Source organism: Orcinus orca, chromosome 11, assembly GCF_937001465.1.
Source record: "Orcinus orca chromosome 11, mOrcOrc1.1, whole genome shotgun sequence".
In the NCBI taxonomy this organism is placed as follows: domain Eukaryota; kingdom Metazoa; phylum Chordata; class Mammalia; order Artiodactyla; family Delphinidae; genus Orcinus; species Orcinus orca.
The window spans coordinates 32160511-32172714 of NC_064569.1; the positions used below are offsets into that span (position 1 = coordinate 32160511).

Genomic DNA, 12204 nt, shown 5'->3' on the forward strand with positions numbered 1-12204 from the left:
TCAGTCATAGAGTTATTAGCTTTCATATTTGTTAAAAATTTAATATCTATTCAAATCATCCCATGATCTTTACTTTCAATACAAACATGAAAGACAATCATATATATGTGTATATGTTTACACACACACATAAACACGTGCATACTTTTCTAAAGTTAGCTCAATGAAATACATAGAAAGAATAACAAGTAGAACTTTCTAAGTTAATAATCAATTCAGGACTATTTAATCCTGAGTAATTAATCCCACATTTTCTACACTCATTCTGATTTGGCAGAAGTATGATAACTTGACTCAATAGTTTGAACAACTTAAGTACATCTCACAGAGAAAATGAAAGTGTAAAGCATTTTACAAGTTACCTTCTCACCCAATATGATTTTTTTTTAACTCGATGCTAAAGTAATCAGGCAAAAGCCATGCTTGTCATCTCTTTGGTTATGGCCATCTGTATTTAATTACATTTCTTTCCTAAATATTTCATGAGTCTCATAAAACGTGCATGTGACAAAATTTGTTTAAGTGTTCATCTTCACTGCTGCTGCTAAGAAATCAGTCACAGTGCCACACGTTTACCTTGATTTGGAAAGACGACAGTGTTCATGTGCAGGACATTTTAGCATAAAAGAGGATTATGGCTTGTTAATAAAAGACAATAAAAACTGATCACTCTTGCTTAAGATTTCCTTAGTTACTTTGTGTAATTTTTGTAAGGGATGTAAATTACTTTTTTTTTTCACTGAACAGAGCCTTTTGATACATATTTGACTAGATGCCCAGTTGGACAATTAGACTTATAAAGGCTTTCCTGAGCACAAGAAGTGGTGGATGTCACAACTTGTTTCAAAGGATCTTAAAAAAAAAAAAAAAAGATCTTAGCTTAAACATAAAAGAAAAAGAGGCTGTATAAAGCTGTATATCTCTCTATATATAGCTGTATACAAAGCTGTATATCTTTAGCTCATATTAAATAGGAAGTGTGAGAGAGTTGAAAATTAATTGTAATGACTAATTTTCTATAATAAATACCAAATTTCCTATCTTTGACAATATAGAGTTGATAAGCTAAACATAATAAATTTTAATTTGCATCCACAGGCTTTCATAAACAGGTTAGTTAAAAGAAATACAAATGCAAGAGGGAAGAGATATGGGGACGTATGTGTGTGTGTAGCTGATTCACTTTGTTGTAGAGCAGAAACTGACACACCATTGTAAAGCAATTATACCCCAATAAAGATGTTAAAAAAAAAAAAAGAAATACAAAAATATTAGTATGGTTCTTGCTCACAGATATCAGAGAAATCCTTATGGATTTCCATATTTTGTATAAGTGTGTGTATATATGTGTATGTATATGTATCTGTCTGTATTAACATTCATGTATATGAATATGTGTGTGTGCATGTATTACTGATGACCACGAAATAAGCATCTTACATAAGAATGTAATGTTCTCATCAAATTTCAGCTCCCAGTGAAGCCCCAACAGCAGTAGGCGTAAAAGTCTTATCATCTTCTGAGATATCTGTTCATTGGGAGCATGTTGTAGAAAAAATAGTGGAAAGCTATCAGGTGAGTTCAATTTTTACCAAACTAAATACACTTGCTCATAATTATCAGCATACCTTTTCAAATATGTTGCATCTCTCAACGTTCTGTGTCCTTCTGATTTATGTGACAACTAACACTATATTCTCTGTGTTTAATATGTTGGATATTTATTAACTAACTTATGAGTAAAGCAGGGGTTCCAAACTGACTTATCTATAAGAGATGTAGAGCCCTGTGTGTAGGTAAACAATTGGCCAAAATAAAAACTAAGGTAATAACACTCAGGCTTAAGCACAATCTTTTGAAACAAACATTCTCATAAAATGCTGGTAAATCTCAAGTTTTTGGGAAATCATTTTGGTAGTTTGGTAATTTAATTTTTTTTACCCTATTTGACTCATTAGTTCCACTTCCAAAAAGCCCTCCAAAGGAAACACTTCTAAATATGTATCCCATTATGTTATCTATGAAGGCAGAAAATTGACAACATTCAAAATGTCTCAAAGGAAACTTCCTTCAAAATAAGTCTTAAAAGTGTAGTAGGATTTATCCAGAAGGATAGGGGAGGACTTGGCTTAGTCAACGGAAATAAGACCTGGGGAATTGAAGCTAGTTCTGCTGGGATCTTTAATATGAAATTTAGACTTGATTTTGTAGGAAAAGTGAAGTCGTCTCATATTTTTAAGCACAAAGAGTGAAAATTAAGAGGAACTGACATCGTCCTACCTTTGCAGATGAGAAAATGGATGCCAAAGAGATTCAACAACTGGCCTTAGTTAGCACTAATATACTTAAATAAAGTGCTGCAACCTGGCTTTCTCAAGACCCTGTTTCTGAGATAGAACCACAAAAGCAGCCCCAGGTTTTAAGTTTTAAACTCACAAGCTAACAGGAAGCTTTTTTTCTTGGTATCATAGGTTATGATTTGGGTAGATGTTAAAGTGTTTTCAGATCATCTTTGCAAGTGATCAGCTGAAGTTGTCACCAAGAGAGTGGAATTATAGGAGTGGACTGTGAAGTTCCAATATTCATAACTTATTAAACTTACATTTGCATCTGGTAGAAAAGAAATGGAAATGGAAAAGAGAGAGAAATTCACTAGATGTTAGAAAGCCCTGTAATAAATAAGTCTGAGGTATCTTGGGAGAACACATCAATATTTAGAGCTTTCAAGCCATATTTTGGACTTAGGGTTTCTTCTTTTTTTAATATTATTCATTTGTAAACAACAAAAAAGAGAAAAAAATGATTATTTAATATATAACCCATGCATTAACTCAAAGTGCTAAAGATGTATTATTACTTTGCTAAAAACATGCCACAGAAATAGATATTTTCTTTGTCTGAGAATTATATGTTGACTATTTTATAACTTCTGACATGCAGAGTAAAATGGAAATATGAGATGTGAAACAATGCACTGGCACCAGTGAATTTAGACAATAATCAGAATATACACTCTTGATGCGGAATAAGCTAAGTAGAGGATTCTCAATTAAATAGCAAAAAATAATCTTAACAGCTAAGATTTTCTCAAATGATCAAAAACCGTATGCCGTGGAGAAGTTTAGTTTCACAGATTTCTGACGTTTCACAACTCCATACTAGAAAATTATGAGCTCTGCTGCTGAACAGACGTGGGGTTATCTCTCAGCTCTGTCACTTAGAAACTTTGTGGAAAATTTATTCAAACTTTCTGGGCCCTAGTTTCCTCACGTTTTAAGCTGAGAGTAATCAATGCCTCATATCCTGTTGTGTGGACTAAATGAAATAACCTGTGTTTAACGCTTTTCCCTGTTTTATATCATTGGACATTTGAAGACAATGATGACGATGATGATGATGACAATGATGATAATGTTAATAATGATAAGAATGATAATATTTGTTGAGCCCTATGATGTCAAACATTTAATTAAGCTCATCGTATTGAATCCACACAATCCCAGGAGACAAGCACTATTATTTTCTCCATTTTAAAGGTGAAGAACTTGAAGTTAAAAACATTTATCTGAGTAATAATTGGTATAAACTGACTTGAACCTAGGTCTTGCCTCTCCAGAGGATGGTTAATTAAAAATGTTGGAAGGGCTTCCCTGGTGACGCAGTGGTTGAGAGTCCGCCTGCTGATGTGGGGGACATGGGTTCGTGCCCCGGTCCGGGAGGATCCCACATGCCGCGGAGCGGCTGGGCCTGTGAGCCCTGGCCGCTGAGCCTGCTTGTCCGGAGCCTGTGCTCCGCAACGGGAGAGGCCACAACAGTGAGAGGCCACGTACCGCAAAAAAAAAAAAAAAAAGTTGGAAAAAAATCATAGAATTATTGTTTCCATTTATTCTTTCTTTAAAAAGCCTTTAAGTCTTTCATACAGAGCTTTGAATATCAAAGAGACAGCTTTGAAAGCTTAAAAGAGAAAATCTGTAACATTTATTCTCCTGTAAGAAAATGCCCCTTTATGGGGGAAAAGCTTGACTCACTATAATGCGGTTATTGTTACTATTTTTAGATGTGAAGGAAGAAGCAGGTGGCTTAACAAGATAGACGATCAAGAAAACTAATATCCTACTGCACTTCCCATGAAAATGTACTATGGGTCTAAGTTATAAAGAAACAGAGAAAAAAAGCAGGACATTAATAAAATAAGATAAATTAAAAGTTGGAAAAACCCAAGTCCTGTGTGATTGACCCCATCTCAAGGTTAATTTCTTGACATTTCAAGTGAGAACTGTTGGCAATTGGATTTAAAAAAATCCCTTGTGGTTTTAAAGTGTATCTTCTAGAAAGTTTAAGTTTTATTCTTTCCCCCCCCCCCCCGGCCTAGTTAAAGAGCTCCCCACTTTTAATCTTAATTTCCTGCAGTGTAGGTGAACTAGAAGAATGCAAGAAGTATTTCTTATCAAAGGCTTCTTAGAAATTTGGGCTCCTGCCCAGGAATCCACAAAAGACTTAGTTTACTCACCCAGCAGGTAAAGAATTCACTTAATGAAAACAAGTAAAATATTCTATCAGGAATAATAAATACAAAACCTCTTAGCAGCTGAATTGGAGATTAATGCTGATGATTGATTTCACAACTATCTTAAAAGATTAACCATCCTGAGTAGTTTACACAGATGTCTTTAAAAGTTAAATTATTATGGTGAGCATAAGCTCATATTTAGGAAGTGCTGTATTTTCTTATTTTGGAGAAGGCATCTATCTTCATCTGGATCTCCCCAAAGCAAAGTCTGACACACAGGTATAGAAGAAGTTAGTGTTTTTGTTGTTATTGTTGTTTGTTTTAAATATGATCCCAGGGAGCAGATATGAGGAAAAAGCAGAATGAACAGGAGAGGGTTAGAAAAATGCTTTATCTTGTTGGCAACCACTGTGGGCACTGGTACTCCATCCCTTGTGATCTTTAAGGAGCTTCATAAATGTGGTTGAGAATTACCCCACATAGAATGAAAGGGGAAGCGTTCATCCACTGCTATTCCCCATTGGTTAAGAGTGGCCCCAGGGGCATTACCTCCCCTCCCTGCATTGATTGCCGGACAAGGTTCACACTGCAGCATCAAGGATGACCCAAGTCAGGGAGTGAGAAGTTAGCAGCAATAGCAGAGGAAAACTGCTAACTGGTAGTACTTATGGGAAGCTGGTTGAAGCCTACATAGAATTGTTTGGTTCCTGCACCAATGGCTAGAATAAAAAAGAACTTTGAATAGGTTCCAAGAAGTGTGAGAATACAGATTTTTAGTGATATATATTATTACTATTCCTAACCCATAGAATGTACTAATACTTGAATTAGTCTGGGATCTGGATAATATAAAGTTATTATATAATATCTTTTTTAGATATTTTTCACTTAAATAACCGTATTTAGATTTTTTTCCCTAAAAACTATATTAAATCCATAACAAAAGAATATTCAGCTGTCAGAAGATTTTTTTTTCAGAAAATTCAGAATTTGAAGAAGAAAGTTTGGAAATCTGATACAAGTTTACTGAAGTGGAAAATAATAAAATGGAGCAAGCCTAATTTTCAAAAGTACTAAATATCTTTAAATACTTCCACAATTGTAACATCCAGGTTTTATTCTAAGCCTCTTTGGAGAAAATGAGATTAAAGAGCTGTTTTTCCTACAAATTTCTTAAATTTTCCTCGGAAGGGATATAACTATTATCTTTGTACAAAAGTGGTGTTATTGTAGTTCATAAATGTATGGAAATTATAATTATTCTTTGTTATATGATTTAGCCCTTTTTCTGAGGCTTTTCTTTTCAGCTTCCCAATACTGTTATAAAGAGTAAATTTTCTTGGGACAAAATTATACACTTAGATCATCCTACCAAATATATTAGTAATTTTATGTGAACTTAAACATTTTGATTTCTTACTTTATTTATAAGATCTATGGAGGAAAAAAACATGTTTGCTTGGTTCACTACTATATTCCTAGCATCTAGCACATAGCTGGTCCAAAGTAGATACCCAGAAAATATTTGTTCAATGAATGAATGAGTGCCATACATCAAATGCGGTCCTATGTACACAGCATTCGAAATAATGAATACCTGTCCTCAAGGAGTTTATAACCTAGCAATAGTAGAGACCAGTAATGGGGTAATTCCATAATTGTTTAATAAGCACTAAGATAAGTTAACACTAGACATGGGGTGTTGTGGAGATTTTAGGAAAATGTAAATAAAGAGTTAGATTTATATAATGCCACAGTGTTAAATAGAAATAAATACACTATATGTTGCTCTAGCATGTGAAAATGAATTTATGGTCTGCTGTCCGTAAAGCAGGACCTGCTTCATTTATTTATTTTTTTCCACTAGTTCATCCAGGCTGCCTTTTGGTCTCCCTAGTGATTAATCAAAAGGAGTGCATTTGTTCTGCTGCATGACTACAGGTTCAACCCTTCACTCCAAACAATTTTCTCACAGATTAATATTGGTTCTTCACCACAATGGGCAACTTACTGCAGGGATCAAACACAGTGGTCCAAATTATCTATTTGGAAATTATTTCTAAGTGCATGGCCAGTGCCTATTTCAGATGAAAAAAAATAATAATGCTACATTTTATATATATCCACTATTTATTTTAGAATTCTTTGAAAACATTGCAAGTTAAATCTAAAGGTATGCTTTAAATTAAGGAGAGACAGATTATTCAACCAAAATAATTTTGTATCAGATGTTTTCATTAGTAGAGGTTTAAAATACTGTAAAAGTGTCTGTAAAAAATCTCATATTCTAAAATAAGAAAGTCAGAGATTATTTGATACACTCAATAACTCTCTCTGTTCCCTAGTTACCAGGGCATAACTAAGGCACTGCTTAAATTTATTGTGAATTTCAATGGAGACTGTGTAATATAGATCCCTGCCAAAATCAGATGAATAAAATAATTGGCCATTTAAGATATAGATGCAAAGAGTAAATTAAAGAAAATTTTGTTCTTTCCTTTTGTATTGCCAAAATGCCTCGTGGAATTTTGGGTAAACTGTCAAAAAAGTTTGTCACTTTAAGTCCTCATTTTAATACTTAGTGTCTTTTAGAAATGGTCTAGTTAAAAATCTTCTCCTCTTTAAACGGGATAGAAAAGTTGTTATAATGAATGAATAAAATTTTAAAATGTGCTCTCAGTCAACAAGTATCCACATAAAAATGTCTGAACCTCGGGGACGTCAGTTTTGATTGCTATAAAACAGGCTAAATACTACCATTATTGGTTTGTTGAGAAAATAATACACATGGATGATCCTACTTTAGTACCTGGCATTTCACTAGGATATAAATGTTCATTTTATTTCTCTTCAGTCAAGCAGTGGAAGAGGCCTTACATGTCACACAGTTCAAATTTCCACTAAAATATAGGCCGTCTTCCTCCTTCTCAGATGAATGTAGGCACTGCCTGGATGCTTCCAACACCAGGAAACTCATGCCTTCACAAGGAGGGTCCCATCCTCATAAAGTCTCTTCTCTGCCAACTGAGATCTGCCTTTGGAGCCGCTTGTAATATTCCACTTCCTCGGTTCTGAAGCCATCCTTCTGGTCAGAGGACAGAAAAGCCAAAGAGATTCCATCAAAACTATTAGGAAATATATTATTGGCATCAGAAAAAATGAGCCCTAGTATACAAAATAAAAATATCACAAAGGAAACCAATAAGCAAGTAGTAACTAGCCTTTGTTCTGAAATGTGCTCGTTCTTCATATAAACCTCACTTTGTTACTAAGGGAATTTGAGCCATCCAGTTCCATTTTATAATGTTTTTTTATGTGTTTATGTAAATAAACATTTCAGGATTATATAAATATTAGATATTATCTTCTAGTATGTTGGTTAATTGTGAAATTAAAATCCCATTGTTTTATAGACAGGGCATCTAAAATATAAAATTGCAGTATACTTATAAACAATCCTCTCCTTTTTATTTATAACTGAGATGTAATTATAGATTTTTAACCAATAAAACAGCCTTATTGGAAGAATGAATATTATAATTCATAGCTTTTACTTCAACTTTAAGAGACAAGGAAGGCTGTCATTGATATGCTAGTTGGTAAAAGTAATCATTTCTAATCACAACATGAATGAAATTTTTTAAACCTTATTTTTAAGATAACTTCTACAACTAATCAAGTTATTAGGTATAATATTTCTTTGATATCTGGCCTCTATATAAGTTCAAAGGAAATAATTTTATATACATATTTCTGAAATAAGCTGGCAGAAAGTAATTAAGCTACATGTTTTAGGCCTCGTGACTATTTTTGTTTATCAATGGCTCTTAACAAATTTGCGATCATGTAAACACAAATAAAGCTGGAAATAAATTATATAAATTATTGTGGCAAATACCTCCAAACAGAAACCAGTTTTATAGTTTGAGAGCATATCTTATGCACATTTTTTTTGGCTTTTTCTCTTTTTTCATCTGTGTGTGACTATTTCAGGCAATGAGGTGAGCATTTAATTTGCTTTTGACACTTCTAATCAGATATGCATTGTGTGCCTTGCCATTTTCTAAGACTGATAGAAATGTAAGCAACATTAAGTAACATTTGAGAATATGATGCTCAGCCAACATCAAGTGTCAAAACAACTTGAAAAGAATTTTTTGCAACTGAAGTGTCTGAATCATGAAAAAATATTACTCAACTTGTATGTTTGCAGATTCGGTACTGGGCTGTCCATGATAAAGAAGCAGCTGCACACAGAGTGCAAGTCACTAGCCAAGAATACTCTGCCAGGCTGGAGAACCTTCTGCCTGACACCCAGTACTTTATGGAAGTCAGGGCCTGCAATAGCGCAGGGTGTGGACCTCCCAGTGATATGATTGAGACCTTCACCAAGAAAGCACGTGAGTCTCAATATTTGCATTTTATACTTGTCAAAAACTCCCAATTGATTCAGTGATGATGCAGGTATATTTGAGAGAAAATTACTACCTAGCAGTCTGAGCACTTTTGGTTTTCAATTTTAACCTTTAAAATCACACAAGATTTAAAAAAACAAAAACAAACAAAAGCATTGATAGTTATTGTAGATGATGAAAAAATGTGGAGAATACCTTCACACATTTAGTGTTCCATTACAGAACCTCCCTTTGTAAAGACTGCCCACAAAATTTTGTATCATTAGACAATTAATTTGTTATTGTTTTAAACTTGGTTTTATAGGAATGCATCAACAACATGAGAAAATGAAAATTCTATAATTTTTCTATGCTTTGATTTAAAAACCTTCGTCACTGCACAATGCAAATACAAGTTAAGTGTTGTAGCATTATGTTCACTCTCTTATTACTGTATGTTCTCATTGTTAATATAAAAAGACCACCTGCCCTGCTCACATTTTTTGTCATACCCATCTCCCTGACTTCAGTATGATAGCTCTTTTTTGAACCCAAGTTGAACAGATGGAGGAGGAGAACTTATATTCAGAATTCAGGGAAGCTTCATAAGAATTTGAAGACATGATTACCATTAGAGTTTGAAAATTTATGAAATTCACTTGGGGGAAAAGAAAGTTCTAATGAAATAATAGAACATGGTGGTAAGATCCAGGCTTTGGTATCAGACAGGGGTTTCAAATCTGTCTCTATCACTTACTCAATGTGTGACAGTAGACATATTACATCAAATCTTTAAACCTCAGCTTTTTAATTTGTAAAAAGAGCATTCATTCCTTTGTTCTTTTTTCAATTTATTCATTCATCAAAAATATGCTGCATGCCCAGAACAGGTCTAAGTGTTGACAATACAGAAAGGATGAAGCAAGACCCAGATCCTCTTCTCACAGGCTTTAACAAACTAATGGAAAGAGAGGAAGAGAGAGAGAGGGAGAGAAATATGACAAATAAATAAGTATAACATCAGATGACAGAACAATAAAGTGAATAAACAGATAATATGGGAGGAGGAGACCAAGATGGCAGAGTAGAGGACCTGAGCTCACCTCCCCCCATGAACACATTAAAAATACATCTAGACATGGAGCAATTCTCACTGAAAACAAACTGAAGATTGGCAGAAATACTTTTCTACGACCAAGGCTGTAAAGTAATATCCACATGGAGTCAAGTAGGAGGGGAGAAGAAGTAATCAGGTTGGGACTCATGACCCTAGTACAGGACATAAAAGAGGAGGGGGATATCACAGAGTCAGAGATCTCCTGGGGAGTGAGGGCTTTGAGCCACATATCAGACACCCCGACCCTGGGGTCCAACACCAGGAAGATGAGTCCCCATAGCAGATTAAACCACCAGTGGGACTTACAAGAGGGCTGTAGAAAACCAGACTCCACTCACGAAGAGTGTGCACACACAGTTGCTTACTCCTGGTAACAAGAGAGAGAAATCAGATTGAAAATCCTCTGATGGCTTTCCTTGGGCTTTCCCAGCATGTGTCCCAATCTGCACCAGTTGCCTTCTTCAGAAAAGTTCCCAGATAGGACAAAGGCTACATTGCCAAGGAGAGTGTGCAGTTGTGGGGGAAGGAACTGGAAAAGAAACAGCACTGCATCTGAATGGGGCAAGGGCAGCCATTACTTGTGCTCACAGAGGCTCCGAATTGGGAGCTGTCTCAAGCTCTGACTGGCTTGCCAGGATTGTCTTATCACATGCTCTGGCCTGCACTGGGCACCCACTCTGGCCCCCTTCCTCTAGCACTGCTCCCCTCTGAGGCAATGATTCTGTTGCTGTGGGGAGGAAGAAGACACATTTAGAGGGAATGGAACCAGCTTAGACCTGAACCTCAGGGCTTCTGCTCCAGCACCTTGGGACTCAAAACTGCCCCCAGTAAGGTGGTGATGGCCACTGAGCATAGGAGAAGCTCCAGTCAGTACACACCTGGCTCTGGATCTAGTCCTTCTGTCTCCAGCCCCACATTCCAGCAGAATGATAGTTACCAGCACACTGTAAGAGGAGATGTGACCCATGCTCGCTTCAGATCCAGTTCTCCCACCAAAGCCACTGGACACACAGAGATTGATAGGGGCACTACAACACAAGAACACTCCTTCAAGAACTGAATAGTTAAATGTTTCACCTAATTTCAAAGAGACTGAGAAAGTTAAATATGAAGACAGGGAAATTAGTTTCAAACAAAAGAAAAAGAAAAGAACCTCTGTAAAAAAACAACTAATGAAGCAGAGATAAAGAGTTTAAAGCATTAGTAATAAGAATGCTAACTGAACTTGGGAAAAGAATAGATGAAGACAGTGAAGATCTTATCTAGGAATTAGAAAATGTTAAAAAGAACAAGTCACAACTGAAGAATGCAATAACAAATGAAAAACACTAGATGGAATTAGCAGCTGACTACATGATACAGAAGAACACATAAGCAATCTGGACGATAGAATAATGGAAATAATCCAATCAGAACAGCAAAAGAAAAACATATTTTAAAAAACTGAGAACAGTTTAAGGGACCTCTGTGACAATATCAAGCATACTAACATTTTTTTTTAATTTATTTATTTATTTTTGGCTGTGTTGGGTCTTTGTTTCTGTGAGAGGGCTTTCTCTAGTTGCGGCGAGCAGGGGCCACTCTTCATCTCGGTGCACAGGCCTCTCACTGTTGCAGCCTCTATTGCTGCAGAGCACAAGCTTCAGACGTGCAGGCTCAGTAGTTGTGGCTCACAGGCCTAGTTGCTCCGCGGCATGTGGGATCTTCCCAGACCAGGGCTCAAACCCGTGTCCCCTGCATTGGCAGGCAGATTCTTAACCACTGCGCCACCAGGGAAGCCCCCATACTAACATTTTTATTATGTGGGTCCCAGAAGAAGAAGAGAGAAGGGGGTCAAAAGTGTATTTGATGAAATGATGGCTGAAAACTTCCCAAACCTGAAGAAGGAAACAGATATCCAGATACAGGAAGCACAGAGGATCCCAAACAAGATGAACCCAAAGAGACCCAAGACGTATCATAAAGCAATGGCAAAAGTTAAAGATAAGGAGAGAATTCTAAAGACAGCAAGAGAAAAACAAAGAATCACTTACAAGGGAACCCCCATAAGGCTATTAGCTGATATTTCTACAGAAGCTTTGCGGGCCAGAAGGGAGTGGCATAATATATTTAAAGTGCTGAAAGGGAAAAACCTACAAACTAGGGTACTCTACTCAGCAAGGTTATCATTCAGAATTGAAGGA

At 35.8% G+C, this 12204-nt stretch overlaps 1 protein-coding gene across 6 annotated transcripts in view; it reads left to right on the forward strand.

Annotated features, from left to right (window-relative positions):
- The window catches only part of CNTN1 (contactin 1), a 377545-nt gene that overhangs the window by 313888 nt on the left and 51453 nt on the right, over nt 1–12204 (forward strand). For all 6 annotated transcript variants that reach the window (XM_004283468.4, XM_033412353.2, XM_033412352.2 and 3 more), the window contains 2 exons: nt 1472–1575; nt 8724–8910. In XM_004283468.4, coding sequence (XP_004283516.1) covers nt 1472–1575; nt 8724–8910 — 291 coding nt within the window. The remainder of the gene's footprint in view (nt 1–1471; nt 1576–8723; nt 8911–12204) is intronic.